Below are 26,654 nucleotides of genomic sequence, written 5' to 3' on the forward strand. Positions count from 1 at the left end.
TGTATGGCAGAAACCAACATAATATTGTAAAGCAGGTATCCTCCAATTAAAAATAAATTTTTTTAAAAAGAAAAAAAATGCTTGTAAATAACTCTTGAATTAAAAGCATACAGTATATAAAACACTTAATTACTGAGGAAATAATTGTCTTCCTGTGTTAGTAATTTATCTTGAATTTCCTTTGTTTCATTTCCAGAAGAAATTCTCAATGAGATACTTCTTCCTCACACTTTAGATAGAAACATCTCCTGCACATTCATGGTAATTTCTGGATGTGCGTGATTTAAAAGAATATATTCATTGCTGTATTGTTCTGATGTTGCTACTTCAGTCCATTTAACCTAACAATAAGAAAAATCTTCTGTTAAGTTACTTGACATAGTTAACATGGCCTAGGTTAATTATTGAGTGTCCATCCCATAGATAGGCTGGAAGTCAGGAGAGTTTGGGTCAGGAGAATCATGTACCATGCCTCCTTGGAAGGCAGGTGATAGTGTTCCTGTTTTACAGATGCGGCAACATATGCAGAACCAGCAAGTGAGAGAACCAAGACTGGAATCCAGGGCTGACCTTGCTGCCATCCATTGTTGCCCAAGCTATGCTCTTCTTACCAAAGGTTTCTTTCCGTTAGAAAGAGAAGCGCTTACTTTTTTACCAAATGTGATAGAAACTGTTGAATATAATTGAACTTGAGCAAAACTAAACACTTCTTTTATTTTTTTAAAAAAAGAAGCTCATTTTATCTTTGATAAAATTAGGCTATAATTATAACTTTTTATTGTATAATTTTATTTGTTTATTTTTGTTGCTGTATGGGCTTTTCTCAAGTTGTAGTGAGCAAGGGCTACTCTCTAGTTGCGGTGCAGAGGCTTCTCACTGCAGAGAGCCGGGCTCTCTGGTGCACGGGCTTCAGTAGTTGAGGCCCTGGGGCTCAACAGTTGCAGCTCCTAGGCTCTAGAGCATAGGTTCAATAGGCGCATGGGCTTGGTTGCTCCACAGCATGTGGGATCTTCCCAGATCAAGGATCAAACCTGTGTGTCTTTCATTGGCAGGCAGATTCTTTACCACTGAGCCACAGGGGAAGCCCTGTAATTGTCCTTTCTATATGTTCATCCTTAGGCTGAAAAAATGCATAGTTTCCTTCATATCTTTTCTAAAAAACTACATGATTTTTTTTTCAGTAAGGGCATAAGTAGGACATTTATGTAAAAATATATCAGGGTTTGAATGATTTTCCCCATAGCCTCTTAGAATCCACTGATACACATATCATTGTCCTTTGAAGTGCCTTCTATGTCCCTGTTGATTTTCCCTTCTTTAGTTCTTAATTAGCCTAACTCTCCTTCATCCTTGTTTAACTTGGTACAATTCTACTATTCTCCAATGTAACTTTCATGGAACTCATAAAATTGCTCATCCTTTATAAGATTTGCAACTTTTTAATTTTTTTGCATTGTATATGCATTATAATTATGTCCTGCCCTCCGTGTTACAGCATCTTAGAAACTGATCACTCTTGGTGACTTGAGGGGGGTTGATGGATGCGATTGCCTTTTCTCACAGGTGTGTTTGAATGCTTACTCATTCCGTCAGTGGTCAGTAGAGAACCATTTTGTATTAAGATGATCTTTGCTTATCTCTGTAACTTTCTAAATATGTCTCTTTAACATCAGAAAACTTCTGATAATGAATGCTCCAATAATGAATATGTTTCAAATTCACCTACTTTTGAAAGATTATTTATTCTTAAAATTATTTACTTACTCAGCTGCACTGGGTCTTGGTTGCAGCCTGTGGGATCATTGTCGTGTCATGCAGGGTCTCTCATTGCTGGCACACGGACTCTCCCACTGTGGCACGTGGTGCACAGTCTCAGCTGCTCAGAGACATGTGGGATCTTAGTTCCCTGACCAGGGATGGAACCACTGTCCCCTGTATTACAAGGCAGATTCTTAACCACTGGACCACCAGGGGGAAGTCCTTCCAATTCATCTGTTTTTGCATCCTTACTGCCACTTCCCTAATGAATAATGAAGGGTTTCTTCTCTCTCCTGGATGATTGAAACTCCTTTCCTGAGTTTTCCTAGTCCATCCTGTGCTTTAGTGAGGTTGCTGTCTTTCTAAATCAATGCTCTTCTTAAACTTAAATCTCTCCAGTAACTCTCCAGAGGGCCTTATGTTAGTCCAAATTCTTTACAGACTGGTGGTTTACTCGGCTCCTCCCGACTTCTCATTGTTCAGCTTTTGCTTCTTGACATGATCAAGTCTAGCCGAGTGATGAAGACTTTGCTCTTACTCTGCCAGGCACATCCTTGCTCCTCTCTTCCACCCTGCTTCACACTTTCCTCTCCATCCCCTTTACCCCAGTGATGCTTATTCATATTTAGGTGTCAAATGTCACTTTCTCTGGGAGTCTTTCCTTTTTTTTTTTTCTTTTTTTTTTTTTAATTTTTTTATTAGTTGGAGGCTAATTACTTCACAACATTTCAGTGGGTTTTGTCATACATTGATATGAATCAGCCATAGATTTACACGTATTCCCCATCCCGATCCCCCCCCCCCACCTCCCTCTCCACCCGATTCCTCTGGGTCTTCCCAGTGCACCAGGCCCGAGCACTTGTCTCATGCATCTCTGGGAGTCTTTCCTAACCTTTGAGGGCTGTGCTTTCTGCTCTTTTTCTGTCTTCCCGGACCATATTGTATTCATCCCTACTTTAGTTTGTAGCCTATAGGATTTGCTCACCAGCATCACCCTCTAGATGGTAAACTCCATGAAGAGCTGAATGGATGAATAATTTCAGCTCTTCTCTGCACGAGCATTATGACCTTTGGTAAGCCTGTAAATCTTCCTGGGTCTCAATTTCCCATCTGTGAAATGAAGAGACTCGATTAGATGACTTCAGAGAGTTCTCTCAGCTTCAAAAAATTCCGACTTCCAAAATCAAATTTCTTTCTTATGTCCATTTAATTTGTCATTGCCAAAACAAAGCTCATCAGATTTGCCTAATTAAACAATTAAAGAGTAAACAAGAGGCATTCTACTTTCTTCTTGAATGAGTGCCAGTTCTTTTGTTGCTGTTTCCTTTTTGCTGGTGGCATGAGGCCATTTTTGAATATAAGCATATTGTTCCTCAGGCACAAGCTCTTTTAAAATATCAAATATTTGTCGTTTGCCAGGTTTCCTTTCCTCAGCACAAATTGAAGCACAATACACATGCTTTTCTCCTGTGGTAGTCATTGTTAGGAATCTGCTTTTCCCCAGTAGCATTTGCTATTGGTGTGGGCTGAGAGAATGCAGTGCTTTAGAAGGGCAGCCTTAGGTGGTGTTGCTTTTGGACTGAATTCCAACCAGAGATGTAATTCCTGTGATCTTGATATATAATATTTGAACTGCATTACCATGCATGGGATTCTTCTTGACATTTTTTTCTGCAAATTGCCAAGGCTGGGCACCGGCGATGTGTGGTCGTGTCTAGAAGTGGAGTGAAGCGAGCAGTTCCATCCAGACTTTCTAGACACTGCCTTTGCTCCCTAAAGCCCAGGTTACTTTTATTTCCTTCCTTTTCATGCTTTGAAGAGTACTTTCTTCAAAAATATAATTATTTTAGCTATGTTTCCTGTGGAAAACCAAAATCTTAGTAATGGATGAATAAGTGGACATATTGTTAGTGATTATATTGAACTGTTAGCAGTATGTTGGGAATTATTTTGTTTCTGGCACTAGGACAGAACAATTTGGAAAGGTTTCAGGTCTGAACTCTCTCTGTGTTGCCAAGTGATGTTTTGTTCCTGTGCTATTGTGGGTAGCTATAGGGGGATGGAAATCATAATGGTTTGGAAGGTAGAATACAACTAGGTTGGAATATTTTCTGTTTACTCGTTCTGGATCTATAGGCAGGTTTTTTTTTTTTTTTTTTTTTGTCATTTTTATCCTTTATTCTAATACCTCTGTCTTATTTAAGAAGTCTTTATTCAGAGGTCATGAATATGTCCTCCTATCTTATCTGAAAGCTTTACAACTTAGCTTCTTAAAAATAGACTTTTCTTCTACAAGAAAGGCAAGAACATACAATGAGGAAAAGACAGTATCTTCAAGAAGTGGTGCTGGGAAAACTGCGCAGCTACATGTCAAAAATAAAATTAGAACATTTTCTCACGTCATATACAAAATAAACTCAAAATTGATCACAGATCTAAATACAAGACCTGAAACCATAAAACTGTTAGGAAAACAGTAACCTCTTTGACACTGGTCCTAGAAATGTATTTTTTGGTCTGTCTCCCCAGTGGCTCAGAGAGTAAAGAATCTGCCTACAAATGCAGGAGACCTGGGTTCGATCCCTGGGTCAGGAAGATTCCCCCGGAGAAGGGAATGGTGACCCACTCCAGTATCCTTGCCTGGAGAATCCCATGGACAGAGGCGTATAGGCAGGTTGTTTAACCTCCTTAGTCACAACAAACCTCTGGTTTTTCATCAGTAAAATGGGGATAATAATTAATTCACACAAGGCTGAGGGCTAAATCATCTACGCACAGAGTTTTGTAAATCACAGGTTGTTCAAACAAATTTTAGATATGTTGATACTGGAAAAAATTTTCTGTCTTCAAAAGTGAGAATTTGGGAGACCTCCCTGGTGGTCTAGTGGTTAAGACTTCATGTTCCCAATGTGCAGAGCACAGATATGATCCCTGGTCAGGAAACTGAGACCCTCCATGCCGCACGGCTTGGCCAGAAAATAAAACAAAAAAAAAAAGAATTTTATATTGATTGATGCTACCCAAAGATAGGGTTGGCTTTCTTATGACCTAATGAATTCCTCTTAAATGGGCTATTTGAATGTTCTCTGTAATATTGTGAGTCTGTAATTCAGTGATACTTCACTGGTGAAAGGGGGTGTTGAATCAAGTCTTCTGGGTAACTCTCATCCAGGGCTGGTGTATACCTATAGCTGTGTAATACCCCCAAGACTTAGCAGCTGAGAACAGCCATCATCCGTTACCTCAGTTCCTCTGGGTAGGATTCCAGGTGCCGCCCTAGTGTTCTGGCGGGGGTGTCTCCCGTGGCTGCAGTCCTTGCCAGGCTGCCGGGGTTGGATCTGTTCACCTGAGTGCTTTTGGACAGGCTTCTGAAGATGTGTTCCCAAACTCACCTCCGTGGTCTCTTTCTGGGGCTGCTTCACTTCATGGCAGTGGTTTCTTTCAGAGTTAAAGAAAACATGCACAAAATAAGCCAGCCTTTTCTTGTTTTAAATTTTTTTATTTAATTTATTTTTTACTGCACTGGGTCTTCGTTGCTGTGTGCAGGGTTTCTCTAGTTGTGGCAAGCGAGGGCTGCTCTGCAGTCCGCGGGCTCCTCGTTGCGGCGGCTTCTCTCGTTGTGGGGCACAGGCTTAGCTGCCCCATGGCATGTGGGATCTTCCTGGACCAGGGATCGAACCCATGTCCCCTGCGCTGGCAGGCGGATGCTTTATCACAGGACCATCAGAGAAGTCCCGAGAAGCCAGTCTTTTGTAACCTAGTCTCAGACATGGCAGGCCATCACTTCTGTGTTCTCTTCCTCAGAGGCAGATCAGCAATTCCTGCCCACACTTGGGGAAAGGGAGACCCCGGGTGTGAATTCCAGGAGGCAAGATCTCTGGGGGTCATCTTGGAGGCCGCCTCCTGCAGTTGGAGTTCATGTAGCCTTTGTGTGGTAAAGTGGTGTGGGGTAGATCTGACTTTCCAAGTCTCATTTTGTAATTCCAAGTTATATCTAGTTATTTTTAATGCTGTCAAGGGAAAGTTGGTTTTTGAATTGGTTGGAGCCCATTCTAAAACTCATTTATTTAGTTAGCAGTTTTGTATAATGGAGATGAATATCTTTTTATTTTTTAACACCCTTGTCTGAATTCTAGAAGTGGTTGTACAGAACTTGAAGCCTGTTTTAGTAGTGTTTGAAGTGCTGTCAGAGGGAATAAGATGTAGTACTTTTGTACAAAAGATAAGATGTATCTTTTGTTTAATAAGACCATAATTATTCCTTATGTTTTTTTTTAAAAAAAGGTACAAGGAGCTCGATAGCTTGTAATAGCACCACTTTCTGAGACATCATTTAAGCTTCATAGACATTCCAGATACATGGTGTTATGGAATAGACTGTAGGCAATCACTCTTTGATCAAATGCTATTAGAATTGTTCAGTTCTTCTCAGGGAGATTTTGCAGGTATTTAAGGAAGCATCCTTTTTTATTCTGAGCAGTCTGCTGACCTGTGGTATCATGTTGCCTGTTAAAAGATGACAAATTGACTTAGAATGAATTTTTATCAAACTGAAATAAAAGGGGGCTTCTTTGTATTAATATTTCCCTGTTCTTTCTCAAAAACCAAAGCTCCTTTTTGCAGAAAAGTAGCTTGCCAAAGAAGAAAAAGCAAGGGACTGGGAGTCAGGTCACCTGTATTTAAGTCCTGGCTTTGCCCTTAAATCTGTTTTTGACCTGGGGACATTATCTCACCATTTCTGACTTCAGCGTTCCCATATGATGCTTTCTTCCAACTTGAAAAAGCTGTTCAATTTCTCTTCTCCTCCAGGACAGCCTTGGGGGTAACAGCAAGACTGCCATGGTGGCTACTGTGAGCCCCGCAGCTGACAACTATGACGAAACCCTCTCAACCTTACGGTATGCGGATCGTGCCAAGCACATCGTGAACCACGCCGTGGTGAACGAGGATCCCAACGCACGGATTATCCGGGATCTCCGGGAAGAAGTAGAAAAACTCCGTGAGCAGCTAACCAAAGCAGAGGTATAAGGCCTAGCTGAGCCACGCCTATGAGTCTAGGAAAATCTAGTAAATCTAGAACCTGAATTGCCTTCCCTTGGGGCCTAAATGATGAATATTCGACTCAGAATTTTTGGATTTCCTATAGGAAGAGAAATATGAGATGAGTAATAAAGGAAGACAGATAAATTGTCATGGTTGAAATTTAGATAGTTTTTACAGGTGTTAAAGGATTGACTAGAAGGAGAGAGTCAAGGTAACTGAGAAAATACTCCTTTGCACTGAACAGATGACAGACAAGAGAGAAGAGGTAGAGTAGGGGGGAGAGAGAGGCGCTTGGAAAAAACAGATACAATTTAATATAGGGCGGCACACGGTGGCCAGTGGGCATAGGCTGATTAGAAGAGGCATCAAATGGAGTTTTGTAGAATCATATGTTTGCAGGTAAAGTCCAAACAGAAATACTATGGTCTTGCACAGTATAATAATCTAGTTTTTTCATATTATGGGTTAATTATATTCATAAGAAAAAATATTCTAGGGCAGAGAAGTAGCCATCTTTTTAATAGTGCTCTATGTCACTATCCTTTGTATTAAAAGATGCTATAGTATATAGTTCTGTTACTGAATTTGAAGCCTACACAATTCTAATCACAGATCTTTTTTAGTTTTAAAATCTCTTGAAGTATAGTGTGTTTACAGTGTTGTGTTAATTTCTGCTGTCCAGTATAGTGATTTAGTTATTTATGTTCTTTTCCATACTCTCTTCTATTATGGTTTGTCATAGGATATAGTTCCCTGTGTTCTACAGAGGGACCTTGTTATTTATCCATCCTGTATACAATGGTTTCAAATGCTTATCTTTTTATCAAAAGTGGGATAAAATGTCAGATTCAAGATCCCTACTTTAATGAACATTTTTGTTCCTATGATTTCCCAGCCTGTGGAATTCTTTCCTGGACCTGGGACCATAACCTATTCTTTCTCATTGACCATCAGTAAATTACATGGTCAAAATAATTCTCTTGATTGTATTTTTTGCCTGTTGAATCTTACTCTGTTTTTACAGGAATAATTTTACGGTTCATCAAGATTCTTTGAAATTTTCTGTCTTCCTGGTATAATAATGCCATCCAGCTTGTAGCATGTACATACTTAGTCTGTGTATCCTTGAATACATACCCAAAGACATCAGTGAAGACTAGGATGAATCACGTGTCTTGAGTCTAGACCTACTGGGATTTAAGAAAATAAATCCTTGATAGTTTGAACTCTCTATCTCCCTAATTGTAGTTAGACCTCAAAGTAGCAATAGGTGAGAGGAAAAGGAAGAAGTTAAGTCTTCCTTCAAGCGCACTGGGTAACCGGGTGAGTCTGTGACCCGCAGTCTGGATGCTGCGGGTCAGTGACAGCCCTTGTGTCTTAGGCGGGTCAGGAGCCTCAGCGAGCTGTAGAGCTCCGAGGAGGCACGTTGTTCCTCTGGTCCTCTTGGGTTTAGTGACGATATCCTTTTCCCAGGACATCGTGCAGGCATTTCATGAAATAAACATTTTGCTTGTAGGCAATGAAATCTCCAGAGCTGAAAGACCGACTGGAAGAGTCAGAGAAGCTAATCCAGGAGATGACTGTGACCTGGGAGGAGAAACTAAGGAAAACCGAGGAGATCGCCCAGGTTCGTGATTCCTGCTTAAGGAGAGAGAAACCTTGTGGTAGCTTGTGCAGTGCAGTGCTGAGCGTGCTTCTGGTTCCCCTTTTAAAAAGTTTATTTATTTTTAATTGAAACATACTTGCTGTGCAGTATCCTGTTGGTTTCTGCCAAACATCAGCAGGAATCATCCACGGGTGTCCATATGTCCCCTCCCGTCGCTGTCCTCATCCCACCCCTCTGGATTGTTACAGAGCACCAGGCTTGAGGTCCCCTGGGTCACACAGCAAATCCCCATTGGCTATCTATTTTATGTATGGTAATGTCTGTTTGACTTTTAGCTTTGAATGTAGCAAATCTAGCAATTCAGATTTGTTTATTTAAAAAAAAGCTGTTTGGCTTCGCTGAGTTTTTGTTGCAGCCTGCAGGATCTTTAGTTGTGGCATGTGGAATTTAGTTCCCTGACCAGGGGTTGAAAACACGTCCCCTGCATTGGGAGGGCGGAGTCTTAGCCACTGGACCACCAGGGAAGTCCCAAATTGATTTAAATAAGACCTAAATCCAGGAGTCTGTACTTCACAAAGTTAATTTGAAGTTTAAGGAAAACATAACTACAATTAATTGAGTATTCATTATGTAAGAAATACATTTGTAGGGCCATAAAAATTTTTAAATGATATAACTAGCCACTGGCTGTGAACACCCATTTCTGTTAAATGCTTTGCAAACCTCAGAAACTTACCCAGCTATAAAATTATTAGTAGTGGATATTTAGGCTGTAAGCTCCGTGCTTTCTTCCATATGACAAGTCAGTAAAAAGTAACAATGAAGTACCTAAGTTCCAAGTGACTGTGTCTCATTTTTAGACCATTTACTATAGAGCTGTGAAATCTTCCAGTGGGAATATTAGTGTTTAGAGAAGATCCTAAAATGTCCAAGTCTCTGCTTCATAAAGATTTACTCTATGGCTTTCCTGTTAGAGGCTTATTTAGCCTGTTTTAAAAATACTAATATATATGATAATGTGGAACACAGTACTACATTGAACAATCATTTCATGATTGGGCAACTCTGATGGTAGTAGCTATTGAACTGAAATCTTCTATTCTTCCATTTTTGCTCGCTGGCCTTAGTTTGTTCTTCCAAAGCTGAGAATAAGCCCACTTGTGCACAGTAGCTAATAATAACAATAACAGCCAGCACTTACTGAGTACACTTACATGTTGCACCTGATGCTAAGCACTTAAAAAATTTTTTTTAATTTTGTATTGGGATGTCGTCGACTAACAAACAATGTTGACTAAGCACTTTAAAATACAGTATTTTATTTAATCCTCCCAATAGCCCTGCAAGATAGGGCCTGTTGTTACCCAGATATTTAAAATCACCTCTGCCTCCTCCCTTCCTTTGCTAAAGTTAAACAATCTCTGGTGTTCACTGTTCCTGGTATTCATGAATGTATAGAACTGTTACTCTTTTCATTACTCAGCAAGTTCTATCTCTCAGTGTGCTTCCAGAATCAGTGGATAGATTAGATGTTGTAGGACAGTACTACTATTATGTAGCATAAAGTGGATGTTAGATTTATATTAGTGCATACTAGGATTTAAGTTGATTTTTAAACATTTTTATTACAGTCCTTTTCAAAACAGATGAGAACATGAGTATGATAAACCCACACATACCCAGTACCCAATTTCATTAAAGGTCAACGTATGACCAGTCTTGTTTTACCTGTTTCCCTTCACGGGGTTATTTGAAAGCACATCCCTCACATCACGCAGAGAATACACCAGTGTATGAGCTTTATTTCTCATTACACATTTATCTTTGTTTGTCATAGGTTAGGTCATTCTGATAATTGTCCGATTTGGGACTAATGTACGTGAGCCTTTCTGAGCTACTCTGCAAGTAAGACCTTGACTCTGAAGTGCTGTTGTGCTTGGGTTGCCTGCTCTGATGTGCAGCAGGGCGGGTCTCAGGGACAGTGCAGTGTGGTGGGACTTTCCCGCAGCATCTTCCCTGCCCTGAGTGTCCTTTCTTACCGCCACATGCCCCTTTTGCAGACTGCCTGGTGTTTATCGAACACCGCATTCAACACCTCATCTTCCCCGGCTTCAGTGCTTCCAGCTGTCTTCTCCTCTGTCGCTGGTTTATTGGTCATCAACCTCTTTGCAGTACAGATTAGTTTTCCCTAAAATGTGTTTCTGGCCGTCTATCCACCAACTGTTAATAAATCTTTTGGGGAGAAAAGAAATGGTACATGGTCAGGTAACTTTGGGGAAATCTGGGTGAACTGAGTCAAATGGACTTCTCTTGGTAAGAACTTTCTGGGAGTCTGTTCCAAGCCAGCCAGGCTCTCTGGCAGTCCTCTGTGTTCTGTGGCATCTTCGTCTGGCGTGCCAGCCCCCAGAGCTTATTCCTGACATTGAATCCTATGGAACCTATCTATACTCTCTTGACTCTTAATTCATGTGATTTTTTTTGTGCGTGTATACTTTTATTATCTAATGAGTTTATAAAATTCTCAAGGAAAAAAGCCATATCTTTCAGTTTTTTTCTGTTAATATTTATTTTTATTTATTTGGTTCAGCCAGGTCTTAGTTGCAGCATATGGGATCTTTAGTTGTGGATGTGGGGTCTAGTTCCCCAACCAGGGATTGAACCTGCGTCCCCTGCACTAGAGGCATGGAGTCTAGTCACTGGACCACCAAAGAAGTCCTCCTTTTAGTTTTTGAAAGTATATGCTCAGTAATATTTTTGGTTAAATAATTTGAAATCAAAGTTGACTGATTTCTCAGCCCAGTGCCATATATTTGATACCAAATTCTTTAATTTCCATCTTTTATGTTCTCAGTAAAGAAGTGTACACTTAAGTGAGATAGATCAGGGGTTAGCAAACTAAGCCCTTGGGCAAAACCTGGACTGTCACTTCTTTTCATAACTGGTTTTATTGGAATGTGCCATGCTTATTTGTTTTAGTATTTTTTATGGCATTAGCAGAGTTAAGTAGCTTGCGACAGAGACCACTGAACCCAGATGACTAAAAGAACTGTTTGACATTTTATAGGAAAAGTTAAGTAGTCTCTGAAAACAGAAGCAATACATAGTAAATATCACTATATTTGATCATATAATACTTGTTTATTCTTGGAACTGACTCTTAGATGTTGCAAACTTTTGTAGTTTATTAATAATTAAAAACTTCGAGTCTGTTTTTTGGTGGTAGATGTAACAGTGAATTGATGGGTTTTCAATGTTGTGCCCTTCAGTTTAAACAAAGATTTTATGGTATTTCTACCGTTATAAAGTCTCGAAAGATAGGAAAATGCGTAAGGAAGTAGGGTAAAGCAGTGGTTTACTATATTATCTCATTTAAGTCCTCTCTTTTCCCTCTCTCTTGAGTGACTTTACCTTTGCTAAGTCATACATTCTTTTTCAGGCTTACCTTTGCCTCTCTATGAATGAAAATTTTGCTACTAGATGACAGTAATGAAATTTCTTCTAAATTTATAATTATTTCCATAGTGGAAATGACTGGAGTCCTCAGGGAACTCAGGGCTTCCCTTGTGGCTCAGCTGGTAAAGAATCTGCCTGCAATGTGGGGGACCTGGCTTCGATCCCTGGGTTGGGAAGATCCCCAGGAGAAGGGAAAGGCTACCCACTCCAGTACTGTGGCCTGGAGAATTCCGTGGACTGTATAGTCCATGGGGTCACAAAGATTTGGACATGACTGAGTGACTTTCAGGGAACTCAAACCAGAGTTCTGTCAACCTGGAGGGGTAGGATGAGGAGGGAGATGGGAGGGAGGTTTAAGAAGGAGGGGACATATGTACCTATGGCTGATTCATGCTGGTGTTTGGCAGAAACCAACACAGTACTGTAAAGCAATTATCCTTCAATTAAAAAATAAATAAAATGAAATCACTAGAGTCCTAAGAAGAATGTAAGTAAAAGGAACTGTGTATTGCAAAAGTAGTATTTACTTATAGAAAATACAGAAAGATTATTATGAAGAAAATTTAACTGATCCAGTCATCCAAAGAAAACTACTGTTAACATCTTTGTGGTTTCTTCCAGGATTTTCCAGTGCACAGATCGATGTACTAGTTACACTCTGCATTTTAAATTTAATGTTAGTTCATGAGTGTCTACCCATTTCATTTGTAGTTTAAAAAATATGTATATTTTTACAGAGAAGTGTTTCTTCTCATTATTGGAATTATTTTTTAATCACACCAATATCCCCATGTATTTAAAAGAGGTTTCCCTCAAAAGGGACTATACAAGCTATATTAGAATTGCTTTCTTCATTTTAGGAACATGGTTCTTTATCAAGAATAATAATTTCTTTGGATTGAGTGCTGAAAACTAATGGCTAGTGTTAAATGACTCAGAACTTCTGAAAAAACCCAATAATGGTTTTTTGTTAGAAAAGAGACTGAATTCAAAGACCCAGAACCAAAATAGCCCATTCTCTACCCTCGCAATAGTATTCTAGGAGAGACTGTTTGGGTTGCAGTGGCTGTATAAATTAGGAGGTTGTGCCTAGAATAGCAAAATTCTAAGCTTGAAATTTAATTATCCTGCAGCCTTACTGTGTGGCCCTAGTTAAATAACACAGCTTGCCTTGCCTTTTGTCAGAATCAAAGGTTCTTGATGACTTGTTCCTATTTGCTGTGTGTACACGGTCAGACACCCTGCTCTGCCCTGATCTGTGTACGCTGGTAACAAAGCCTCGGTTGCAGGATTCACATGTGTCTCCCTGTGTGCACACATGTATGTTGTATGAATTCAGAGACCGGTAGGCACAGAAAGGAAAGGTCCATGTTCTTTTGCAAATAGGGCTTTCCTGAATATGCAGATTTTATTTTGAAAAATTCACAACACTGGCGATTTGAGTGCTCTTGTGTGTTACACACTCTGTGAGGTGCTAGGAATCCCCAGTGGGGAGACAGGGTCCCTGCCCTCACAGAGAAATGATGGAGTAAGAAGTTACCAGGTTTGAGAACAGATGTGCTTCAGCTAGGAGGAATAGGTGTAAAATCCCTTAAGCTAGGGAGAGCGTTGTTGAGACTCTAGGGTCCTGGAAGATGCCCCATTAACTGTGTATAGTTGAGGGGTGACAGGACATGACCGTGGAGTCAGTGGGTCAGACTGAAGGGCCTGTGGCTTTGCTGAGGGAGTTCGGTTATCGTCCTTGCTGGGGACCTGCCAAGTGTATTAAATACTTGGCTTTTTAGGAAGATCACAGTTGAATAGAAAACACGTACATTTGCTCATATATAAAGAATTAAATGAGAAAGATGAATTCAGGATGTTAGATATTTTCAAGAATGAAAAGTGAGAGCTTAGTATATTTGGTGGCGATTTGTAATTGGCTTTACTTTTGAAATTACTTCACAAAGCAACATTAGAGTTTGTTCTCATTCTCAACTATAGAGTTTATATAGTTTAGAAAGAGGACAAATGCAGTCATCTATATGATACCATGTCCAAAGATAACATATTTGAGTTATAAAGTTATTTCATAATTACCATCATATATGGCGGTTTATAGCTTGCTGCCTCAATAGCTGTGGAATTAATACTTCTCTAATGCGTTTACAGGAGCGACAGAAACAGCTTGAGAGTCTTGGAATCTCTCTTCAATCGTCTGGAATTAAAGTTGGGGACGATAAATGTTTCCTCGTTAATCTGAATGCTGATCCTGCTCTGAATGAACTTCTGGTTTATTACTTAAAGGTAAGGTCGTAGGCTTGTCTACTGTCTTCTGCCATGAAATAGAGCAGTATTTCATAGTATCCTTTCTTTATACTCGGAGAACCATGCATATTCAAAAAGAATGAGTTAGCAAATTGTTTTTGTTTGCTTCAGTTGCAGTGTAGAAAAATCTTGGGTTTCTAAGACCAGTCTCTCTTTTTCGTCTTTGAGTGACGTAAATATATTTTTCAACCTAGTAAATATACAAAATGGTATTCTGATATTATCTCCAACAAATTAAGTAGCTTGACTTCTATCCTTTAGTGTGATTAAAGCAGGGAGTTAAGTGGATAGCTTGAGCTTAAAGAACGACTTGTAAACTAAATGGTTTCATTGGTAGACTGAAGCTCTTGGGGTTTCCATGCAGCACACCTTTTGGTGAGTGGTCCTGGTTTGCAAGAGGAAATGTTCTTAAAAAGTAATTAGGACCACTTGACTTGAAAATTTGTGTTTCCAGTAACTCTTAAGAAAGTTAAAAATTAACTCTTAGGAAAGTTAAACATTTTGCATTGTCAACTTACAAAAAGAAGAGTAAGTCACTTAGAGGCTGAGAGGGTCAGAGCCTGGAGCAGAAGAAACCAAATATACAGAAATATATATACATTCTATATATGTATATAGTCATGTACATTGAAAGCTATATAGGTTGTTGGACATAACAGGAAGATGAGACAACTTTAGGATAAACATGAATCAGACACTATAGAAATTATGAGGTGTTCACCAAAATTGCCAAGCCTAGAACATAGATGAGTTACTCTGACATGCAGTTAATAAATACTAGGTGGGGAATTTTCCTCTCATAATACAGGAACTATCTCTGAGGGTTTAACTGAGTTAGTGACTGGGACAGCAAAGATATGAGCTGGTACAGTTGGAAGCACTGTGAGAATTAGAGATTTGTGTCCTTTCATTTCTAAAGAGCCTGAAGAATTCATGACACGTTGGCTGGTTTCCCAGTTTTTATCAGACATGTCTGGGGTAATTGCTTTGTAGTGTTTTGATAAGGCCCTGCTATTCCTAAGTATCTCATATCATGTTTTATTACTCTGTGCATTAAGTCGAGTCTCTAATGCATACGCTCCTGTTAGCATGCTCAGGTGCTGTGGGCAGTGGGAGGGAGATGCGCTGAATTTCTGGTCCAGCACCACTTTCTTGACAGCCGTTTTTTTCTCAAGGTCTTTACCCCCGCAGTCTACAGATTCCTTCTCTATAAATGGAAGTTTTCTCTGGCTACCTCACAGGCTTCCTGGAGGCTTAAATGGGAGTTGACCTATAGAAGCATTTTATAAACGGAAGCCCTGCTGACATATACCTTCTCCCACATACCAGTTTCTCACTTGATCCTCTGGTACTTTATTATATCACCCTTGTCCTTTGGGAAAAAACGACGGATTGGCACATCTCCTGCTATGCTTCTAACAGCGTTGGCAGCTGTTTGTGTTAGAATTTCAGCTGGGGATACTCATGCAGTATTCGTATGGGACTTAAGTGTTTTGCCCTTTAGATCATCAGAACTGTGAATTCTTTTTGTCTTCTGACGTGATGTTCAAATCAGAACACACAAACACGCACACTCAATATGAAAAAAAAAAAAAAAACCCAATTCCTATCTGTTCCTTCGCTAAAAAGTTACACAAAGAAACTATTTAAAGACTGTTGGAGGGCAGTCAAAATATTTCAGGCCATCTTGTGAGGAGGTGTTGGGCTTCTGATGCAGACTGTGTGGTCAACCCTGCTTTGGCAAAGTCTGAGGCAGTGTTGGTTTCTTACTGCCCAGGCTAAACCCATGACAAGAGTATATTCATGACAAAGCACATTCAAAAGGATGACCTCCGTCCAAGAACAGTTTCTGCTTCAGTAAAGTGATACCATTATGTGGGATGGAGGAATTTAGAGGCCGAGTGGTTTTTGTTTCTCTGCTTTCACATTCCCATGTCAGTGTAAATGCTGGGCAGATGACTTCACATCACTGGGTGACTTTGAGCACCTCGTCTGTGAAATGAGGCCACTGGATTAAATTACCTCTAACATTCTTTCTACTTCCAAGTTGAATGGTTCTCTTCCAGAACAGAATCCTCTCTTTATCTGTTCTGTCTAGAACTGGCAGACGCAAGGTATGGTGGCCAAACTCTAAGCAGAATGTAACTGATGGGGTCTTTTTGCATCTTATTTGTATAGACAGGCAGCTCTTGTGTGCCATGGTTCCAGCCTCTACAGATTCCAGTTGACATGATTTAGGGAATAATGTTGACATAGCGGGCATTCAAACGATTCTAGATGCGCAGCCAGAGGAAGTTAGTGAAGGTGAGCTTACGAATGTGAATGATGAAAGTGGTTGTGACGAGAAGAATGCAGATGTCGCGAAGGATTAGGGTTAAACCAAAGAGCACGTCATGTGAGAGGAACTCTTGGAGATACTTCACAACATTGAAAGCTCAAAGGATAAAGTGGGAGAGGCATAAAGGAGTATAGCAGTGCACCAAGGCGTAGAAAATATCCTCACTCCATGTTGTAAGTTATATGTTGAGAAGAAAAAGGGAAGCACTGTTCCAGCTACACTCAGTAAGCTTTACATATGATGTTTGTTTATTTTTAGCTGTGCTGGGTCTTTGTTGCTGCTGGGCGTTTTTCTCTAGTTGCAGCGGGCAGGAGCTACTGTCTAGCTATGGTACACCGGCTTTTATTGTGGCGGCTTCTCTTGTTGCAGCGCGTGGACTCTAGAACACAGGCTCAGTAGTTGTGGCTCATGGGCTTGGTTGCTCCCAGGCACGTGGGATCCTCTTAGATCAGGGATCAAACCTGTGTCTCCGGCATTGGCAGGTGGACTCTTTACCAATGAGCCCCCAGGGAGGCCCTCGATAAGCTTTTAACAAAAAAATAAAATGCTTTCCATTTTAGTGTTTCTAATATTCTAAATGACATTGTACTAAATAAATAATAGTTTCATTGTTTTTTCATTTCCCTCTACATTATAGCAACAAGAGAATTCTGCATGTTTTTACAGTTTTAATTGTCACAGAATTATTGCCATTTTCCCCACGGATGGTTAAGATCTCCTTGCTCACTTATTTTTTACAGTCCTGCTTCTTTGTGCAAAGCGAGGCCGGCCTGATAAGGCTGAGCGGCCGTACAGAGTGTGTGCATATGCTGTTCTTTCTGCTCACAGGGTGGGAAAAGCCTTCGTGTGAAGTATGCCACTCTGTACTTCTCTCTTTTTGGACTTCGTTGATCAAAGGGATTGTAACCTCAAATGAGACACTTGAGTCGTCATTTATAATGTAAGCTGTACATTTGGGATCATGTCTATCTTTTATCTCTTGTGGCACAATGCCTAGGTCAATGTAATATTTGTTGAAAAAAGAAATAGTTTTCCTTCTGGAATTTGGATTAGACCGTTGCTGTTTGGGGGCTTCCCTGGTGGCTCAGTGGTAAAGATTCTGCCTGCAGTGCAGGAGACCCAGGTTCCATCCCTGGTTTGAGAAGATCCCCTGGAAAAGGAAATGACAACCCATTCAGGTATTCTTGCCTGGAGAATCCCATGGACGGGAGCCTGGCAGGCTACAGTCCATGGGATCAAACAGTCAGACATGACTGGAGCAACTCTGCTGTTTGGTGTCCCACCTCTGATGGTTTTTGTTTTAATTCAGTTTATTCGCTGATATTGAGCAGCACCCACTGTGCATCACGGACTCTGCTTGTTGCTGAAGATGCAGGAGTCCTGTATAGGTTGCTGCCTAAATAGCGGGAAAACAACACTTATATGATAGTAAATTGAGGTGCTGACTCTAGATGTAGTTGGGGGTTCAGAGAAGGGAGAAGTCAGTGTAGGCTACTAGTGAAACCTGCAAGGAGAAGAAGAGGCAGAAGTAAGTATTGAAGATATTAATGTTTTGTGTCTGGATGAAGAGAAGAGAGAGCATTTTGGGCAAAGAGAACAAAAGCAGGGGCAGAGACGTGCGGGTGAACCCGTGTGCAGTCTTGGGGTGTGGCAGCTGGAGGTGGTTCTACTTCACACTCCAGTCTCGGGGGTAGTTCATAGCTTCTTCTGCTTTTTGTCCCCAAGGACAAAAAGGCTTCCACAGTCACAGGATTCTTGCCAGAATTTCTCATGGGAGGAGGAAAGGGATTGTATGTAGAAATAGCCTAAGCCAAGGGCTTTGGCGGGGGTGGGGGGGGGTCGGGTCTTTGTTTTTTTAGGTGATCTCAGGCTCTGTTACTCTTTAGACTCTCTGTCTCCCTTTGGAACTTCTCCCCACCTTGTAGTGGGTGTGTTAAGACAGGAAAGATGGGAGATGAGTGTGGAATGGATTCCTTTGGCCTGCTACTGAACGTCACTAAAGCATTCCTTGTAGTTGACACCTGGTCAAGCCCCCTTCTCTGGGTTAGGAAGGTCAATCCAGGGATTGACCAGGAAGCCTCAGTCAAAATCGAGGAGTAGACATTGGCCTGGAGTGTCCCTGTGTTTCTCGTATATATCCCCTGAGGACTGAACCGGATACCAGAACGCAATTCTGATCCCAGCTCTTTGTTTCCTTGGAAACCGCACTGCAGTGCACTTGAGAGAGGAAACCCCCAGAAGAGGGAAAGTGAAAGTGATGGAAGGGAAGAGGCCTGTTTGTTAGACTGGGGTCCCAGAAGAGATGGGAAGAATCGGAACCAGGAGTGTAATTAGAGGCCTCGTGGACAAAGGAGAGGAGAGAATCACCTTCCTCTGAACCCGAGGAGGATGCTAAGGGAAATGGTTGTTCATTTATCTATCTTTTATTTTTACTTAATGGCTCAATGTAGCAGGCCTGTGTTACATGCTTGGAATATAGTGGTGAGGCGGTAGGTTGCAGGACAGGCTGCCTTCTTCTCTCTCAGAGTTTCCTCGCTGGCTGTGGAGATGGACACTAAACCCACAGTCAGTCAGCGCTATGTAAGGGATTCAGGCATGAGAGTAAGATGGTGGTTCTTTCTCATTGTCAGTTCAGTATACACCTCTCTGAGGATGTGCCCTTAAAAGCTGAGATAGAAATGATCAGAAACTACCAATATCACCGTCAGGGGAGGAACTCTTCAGGCAGAGGAAGTGGTTAGTGTGCTCAAAGAATGGATGAAAGGCCTGTGTGGGTGGATCATGCTCCAGGAGAGGCAGAGTTCTGGGAGCTGGGGTAGAAGAAGTAGCCAGGGCCAGATCACAGGAGGTTTGTAAGCCTGGGTGAGAATTTGAACTTCCTAGAGGTTCAAAGGGAAGCCATAGCTGATTCTTAGTAGGGGGATCGTGTGATCAGCTCTTGAAAGTGGAAGTAGGTGGGATGGGGTGGGAAGGAAGTGGAGAAACAATAGAAGGCTCATATTCACCTGGGCTTCCCTGGTAGCTCAGCAGCAAAGAATCTGCCTGCCAGTTTGAAACCAGGAGACTCAGGTTTCATCCCTGAGTTGAGAAGATCCCCTGGAGAAGGAAATGTGAACCCACTCCAGTATTCTTGCCTGGGAAAATCCCATGGACAGAGGAGCCTGGCAGGCTACCATCCATGTCGCCAAGAGTTAGACCCAACTTAGCGACTCAACAACAACAACACAGTATTCACCCAGGGAAGAGACTAGGATGTGATGTGGAGATGGGAAGTGAGCTGAGTCTTGATACATGTCAGAGGAAGAGCCTGAGAGGATTTTGTGATTGACTTGGGGCTGGAAGTGGGCTGGTAAGACGGAGAGAAGACTGCAGGATAGCGTCTGAGCCTTTTCACTTGAGCAGCTTGGAGGTGGTGGTGCCATTGGTATTGGGGAAGGGAATAGACTCAGTGGGGTGGTGAGGGGTGGAAGCAAAAGTTCTGCCCTGGCCCTTTAACTTTGAAATTTCGTTAAACATCCAAATTCTACCAAGTGGGCAAGAAATAATGGTGACTGCGACTAGGACAGAGGTGGTGGAGGTGGGAAAATGTTGGAACTAAAGTCTGTAGTTCCTGGTTGGTGATTTTAGATAGATAGGTAGAGACATTGATACATAGTTAAAGCCTGTTGGACTGGATGAGATCATTGTGGCCAGTGGATAGCAACTTACTTCCATGGGTTAACTCTTGCCCCCTGCTTGTTTTCATATGGCTCAGGAGCCAAGAGTAGTGTTTGCGTTTTTTAAAAGGTTGGGGAAAAAAATCAAAAGAGTCATAATATTTTGGACATGTGAAAATTGTATGAAGTTCAGATTTCAGTAAAGTTTTATTGGGAAGTAGCCGTACATGTGCTTTTGTGTCTGGCTGCTTTCACACATGGGGCAGAATTGAGTAATTGTGTATGACTCACAGAGCCTGAAGTATTTCATGTCTGACCCCTGATCTAGGTGTATAGGAGAAGTGGGCTTAGGGACGGATCCCAGTCATACCAACATTTAAGTGCAGTCAAAAGTTGAAGCACAGAAGAGGGGGCTCGATTTTTTTGTCCGTTTTTTTTTTTTTTTTTCCCCAATTACTTGCCAAAAAGTGACCCTGGTGATTGGGGCTTAGGGAATTGAGAAGTTGGGGGTATACGGTAAGAAGAATGCGTCTGCTGTATCTTTTATGAGATCTCGGGAGACCATGTGATTTACAAAATAACTCAGACTCCTTGTATTTGAATAGCTCTTTATCTTTGTCGATTCATCTTGATTGAGACCAGGTAGGTGATGTACAACCTGGGTAACTGTAGTTTTCAGATCCGTATTTTTGGTATGTCATTGGCACATCCTCTGTCATCCCCTTCTGCTGCCTTCAATCTTTCCCAGCATCAGGGTCTTTTCCAATGAGTTAGTTCTTCACATGAGGTGGTCGAAGTACTGGAGCTTCAGCTTCAGCATCACTGACTCAATGGACATGAATTTGGGCAAGCTCTGAAAGTTGGTGATGGACAGGGAAGCCTGGTGTGCTGTAGTCTGAGGGGTTGCAAAGAGTCAGACACGACTAAGCAACTGAACTGAATTGACATGTGGTTCAGGCTTTGAAGTCGGATAGAATATTTTGAATCAAGATTGCAGTGGAAAATAAAGAATATAGTATAGCCATTAATATAAACCTGTAGTTTTTAGGTTTAAAAGCTATATAACTCAATTCAGTGCCTTATTCCTTATAAGGAAATACAGCCTGTATAATGAATTTAAGAGAAAGCCAGGAATTCCCCCTGCTATTCCATTTGCTTTAAAGATCTTTTAGCTAAGGTCATGGGTAGACAGCTGAGAATATAAGGTAATATACTAGAGCAGAGAGTAGACAGTTTCAGTTTGTGTACGTGTGAGAATGCAGTATTAATCAGTGAATTTGGTTCTTTTACAGGAACATACACTGATAGGTTCAGCAAATTCCCAAGATATCCAACTGTGTGGCATGGGAATTCTCCCTGAACATTGTATCATAGACATCACACCAGAAGGCCAGGTTATGCTGACTCCTCAAAAGAACACCAGGTAATGTACTTCATTTAGTGTTAATGTCACAGTAATTTTTAAGAGGCGGAAAGTACACTAACTGAGGGTGGTATAGGTCATTTGGCCTTGTTTTTGGCTTTTACGTTCACTTAATGAAGATAGTTAGTTACCAAGTCCTTAGTAGTTAACTTTTTTTCTTTTTTCACATTTATTTTTAATTGGGGAGAAATTGCTTTACAGTGTTGGTTTCTGCCATACAACAGTGTGAATCAGCCGTAAGTGTACGTATATCCACTCCTTCTGAACTTTCTGCCAGCGCCCTACCCCAGCCCACCCCCTTGGTTGTCACAGACCCCGGAGCCGCGGCCCCTGTGTTATTCAGCAGCTTCCCACTAGCTGTCTGTTTTACACACGATGATGTATATGTTTCCCTGCTACTGTCTCAGTTTGTCCCACCCTCTCCTTCCCACGCTGCGGCCACAGGTCTGTTCTCTGTGTCTCCATTGCTGCCCTGAAAATAGGTTCGTCAGTACCATTTTTCTGGATTCCATAAATGTGTGTTAATGTGCAGTATTTGTTTTTCTGACATTCTTCACTCTGTGTAACAGGCTCTCGGTTAACTTTTTAATATTGCTTAAACCCATCCTTCCTCTCTGTACATACTAACGTCACCTTATTTAAGTAAGGCCTCCATCAAAACTTTTTTTTTTACCATGCTGTGCATGACTTGTGGTATCCTAATTTCCTGACTAGGGATCGAACGAGGCCCCGGGAAGTGGAAGTGCAGAGTCCTAACCATTAGACCATCAGGGGATTCCTCCCTGCCCCCCAGTCAAATCCTGATTGGAATCCCTGCCAGCAGCCTGATCTTCTTTCTGGTCCGTGCTGCATACAGCCAGATGGCTTTTGGCTCTTCCTGATACAAAGTCCTTTACGCCCCTCCTATTCATCTCCTCTTCCTCTGCAGCTGCTGTTCCTCTGGCCAGCTAACTCCCGTTTGACCTTCAAGGTTAAGCTCTGTCATTATCTACTTGAGTCTAAAATAAGGGCCCCCCAGTGCATATTCCTAGCGCATTCTGCGCTTCCTGTTATGTTAGCACTGCATGCTGTGTTCTTGTGGGCTGCTAGCCTCTGTTACCGCATGGGCCTGGGGGTCCTTTGAGGAAGAGGACCTTTCTTTTTTGGTTTTCTATCCTTAGTGCATAATGTCAGACTAATATTAGAGGAGGAAATGGCAACCTACTCCAGTATTCTTGCCTGAAAAAATTCCAGGGACAGAGGAGCCTGGTGGGCTGTAGTCCATGGGGTTGCAAAGAGTTGAATACTATTGAGCATACACACACACGCGCACCAGACTAATAATCCAAGTGCTCAGTAAGTAATGAAAAGGCATAACATTATACAAACTAAGTATTTGTTGGTTTGTCTCCTTCAGCTTTAAGACTGTTATTGTCCTGTTGTGTAACTGTCTATGTAACTATTATAAGTGATGGTTAATTGATATACTGATCTTCTGAATGCTGATTCATCATCATATTTAAAAAATCATTAATATCATCACTGATTTCACCCATAAAGTCTTTAAATGTTTGGTAGCTATCAAGCTCATGGTGAAGGATGCAAATGAGGAAGAAGAAAAGAGCATAACCTGGCTTGCACAGGCATGCCATTCTCCCATTAAATACTCTCACAGACACCAAGCCCAGGGAAGGTTACTCTGAGGCTGTGACAGAATAAGATGAAACAGGTCATATTAGAATTTTGTCGCAGCAGAGACAAAAACCAAGGTCACTGTGTGCTCACTCAGTCATGTCTCTCTCTTTGCGACCCCATGGACTGTATCCCTCCAGGTTCCTCTGTTCATAGAATTTTCCAGGCAAGAATACTAGAGCAGGTTGCCATTTCTTCCTCTAGGGGATCTTTCTGACCCAGGGATTGAACTCGCATCTTTTTGCGTCTCCTGCATTGGCAGGCAGATTCTTTATCACTAGCGCCACCTGGGAAGCCCATGGTCACTGTGCCACACCCAAAATACCAGACACCTCTCAGCAGATGTGAGTGGCTATTTCTTTACCAATTACAACTTTATCCTCGTCTCCTCTCTGGGAATAAGATTTTTGACAAACCCAATCATAGAATTAGTCCTGCTCTCTGACAGCATCCAATATATATAGGACTCCCACCTCCTTAGGCCATCAGCTGGGTTGTCCAGCTGAAGCCCATTCCTTGCAGCAGTCCCCCCGCCTGTCCCCGTTACCCCCTTGCTGACACCCCCAGGCTTCCTGTGGTGTCTTCTCCCTTGGTATGAATGATAAACCTAACCGGCTCAACTACGGGAGTGATCCTGGTGGTCTTTGGTTGCAGGACATCGACACAAATTTCCTGAAACTCTTAATTTTCACTGGAAAGCTTGACAACAAATACTGTCAATTACTTTGGTCAAGGTGACAGGCTACCTTTGTTCATTTTCAAGAAAATGTGCCAGAAAACCACTTTTGTGTGTGTGTTTGCTCAAGACGGTCGTCATACTTCGGTATGCTTCAGCATAGAGCTTTGTATGCTTCTCATGTTGTCACCTCGAATGTTTTAAGAAGTTGTATACTACTCAAGGGTCAAGATTTACCAAAAGTAGTAATTTTAAAGTTTTGTTGTCATAAATTTATTTTTACTTTCTGATTTTTAAAAAAAATTTATTGGAGTACAGTTGATTTTTATTCCTTCATCAAGGACCTTTTCAAATGAAACATTTTTAAAAATTGTGAGTACACAGCAGCGAATAATCTAGGAACTACTAATAAGTGTTTGGTGCCCTTGCCTTGATTTGTGCAAAAACACCAATAGTTTTGTTCTTTGCCAACGCAAATGTAAACACAGTGAAAAATGGCAGGTTAGTGTTGTTACACAAATAAATTTGATCTTTGGGACCTCCTGCAGACCACACTTTGAGAACTGTTATTATAGTCATGCTTTTATTTATTAACTGCTAGAGCTTTAGAAAATAAGCCTGTATAATGTGTTTGCCTTTAATTAAACTCCTCACTGTATTTAAGAAATTTGTGTCATACAGGCTAAAATCTGCTACTTTTAGTAGGTCCCCTCTTGTCATTGCTCTATTTTTTGAGCTCATGCTTTGAATAAATCAGACTATAGGAACATAGAGACCAATTACTTTTAGTGTTTAAAGCCCACATGGAGCTTTCCTGGTAGCTCAGTGGTAAAGAATCCACCTGCCAATGCAGGAGACACAGGTTCGACCCCTGGTCCGGGAAGATCCCGCATGCCGCGTGGCAGCTAAGCCCGTATGCCACAACTACTGAGCCTGTGCCCTAGAGTCTGGGAGATGCAACTACTGAGGCCCTCACCCTGGAGCCTGTGCTCCACCAGAGAAGCCCACTCACACACAGAGTAGTCCCTGCTCACCACCACGAGAGAAAGCCTTCACAGCAGCGAAGACCCAGTACAGCAGAAAATCAAAAAATGTTTCAGAAGTTGTTAAAAGCCCACATGGTAAGTGGAGTCTAGATGCAGAGTAAGGTTCTGTCTGTGCATATACGTTAAAAATAACTATCTGTACAAAGCCAGGTGAGTGCTTTAGGAGTTTAAAGAGATTAAGGTAATATAGGCTGGAGTGACCGAGGAAGCAGAAATCAAACTGGGCTTTGGAGAAATCAAACTGAGCTTTGCGAGGAATCATGAATTGAGACTCAGGGGGATGAAGAGGAACAGGAGCGCTCTTCCCGGTGATAGGATTGGGACAACCCTCGCTTTGGAGGAAAAGAAAATCATTGTCTAGTGGACAGAGCGTAACACCCTCTCCCTGTTTTTTATTTTTCTGGAGTTGAGAATTCACTGGAACAGGGAAAGGAGGAGATTAAGAGGGTTTCCTTTTGCAGGGCCTTTAATGACAAATTAAAGACCTTTATCCTCTAAGCAGATGAGTCACTCAGTGGGAGAGACATGATGACAGAGATATTCCAGTAATATCAGCCTTATAATGGTATACGTGATTTTCTATTTAGTTCCCACCCCTCTGAAGTTTTTCCTTAATAATCTTCTGCCCACCATTTCTTGTGTTGAACTGCATTGTCAGGGTGAGCAGTCAAGTGAACCTTATAGCTCTTCTATATTGATAAGATATAGACATTTTTCTGTGCTATAGGAAGTTAAGAATTGAACAGATCTCATTTCTTTTTTTTTTTTTTTTCAGATCTCATTTCTTGTTACTGCCACTGTAGATAGTTCTGGGTTTAGTTGGTTGATTGGCTTTTTCTATCTGTGTAGATTGGACATCCTTGTTCTAGTTGTCATGTACGCTGCCACTGTCTTCGTATCACTAGCTGTAATGGTTCCATATTTACTCCTTAATATGCTATATGACAAGTTTAGAACTTTGAAAAATAGAAGTTAATAATTTATAGCGCTTGGTACCATGGGCATTTTAGGTAAATCAGCAAAGAAGGAAATAAAAAAAATAATTTGCCAAGGGCGTTTTATTTTGGGGGAATTGGTTATTTTGCTTTTCCTGTATTGGAGAAATTGAAGGAGAGGATATGATAATCATTGCTCACATGTTTGGCCTCTTCTCTCCACAGAACATTTGTAAATGGCTCCTCTGTATCCAGTCCTATTCAGCTGCACCACGGGGACAGGATATTGTGGGGGAACAACCACTTCTTCAGGTACAACGGTCATGCTCTTAAAGAGGGAGGTGCTCTGTAACAGAAAAAGAAAACTTAATGCCATAAATATTATGTATTGGTTTGTGCACACATATATATTGATATTTATTCAGTATACACATGCTTGTTCCCTATACTGCTTGAGCCTGAGGGACGCATGAACAGTGCATTCAGGAGAAATATTGATTCAGTTACATATTTTTAAATTTTATTTCCCAATGGAAGATGATTGTTTTGCCATATGGCATCTTATTATTTGTCTGACATGCTTATATTTTTATTTTTTGAGAAGTAGTGGTTTTAGTTTCCTTGTCCAAGAAAGGAGGCTTGTGTTTTATTTAGGATTGCTCCCAGCTGCAATTAATGGCAGATTTGACTCTGGGTTAAACGTTCCTTTCTCTGACAAAACAGGGACTCCCAAGGAGGATGG

At 41.3% G+C, this 26,654-nt stretch overlaps 1 protein-coding gene across 2 annotated transcripts in view; it reads left to right on the top strand.

Annotated features, from left to right (window-relative positions):
- KIF13B (kinesin family member 13B) overlaps positions 1-26,654 on the top strand; it is a 204,145-nt gene that overhangs the window by 87,937 nt on the left and 89,554 nt on the right. For both annotated transcript variants that reach the window (XM_043891130.1, XM_043891131.1), the window contains exons 11-15: positions 6,568-6,780; positions 8,318-8,428; positions 14,012-14,146; positions 21,454-21,584; positions 26,138-26,224. In XM_043891130.1, the coding sequence (XP_043747065.1) occupies positions 6,568-6,780; positions 8,318-8,428; positions 14,012-14,146; positions 21,454-21,584; positions 26,138-26,224 (677 nt within the window). The remainder of the gene's footprint in view (positions 1-6,567; positions 6,781-8,317; positions 8,429-14,011; positions 14,147-21,453; positions 21,585-26,137; positions 26,225-26,654) is intronic.

The sequence above is a fragment of the Cervus elaphus genome, chromosome 29 (assembly GCF_910594005.1).
Source record: "Cervus elaphus chromosome 29, mCerEla1.1, whole genome shotgun sequence".
Lineage (NCBI taxonomy): Eukaryota > Metazoa > Chordata > Mammalia > Artiodactyla > Cervidae > Cervus > Cervus elaphus.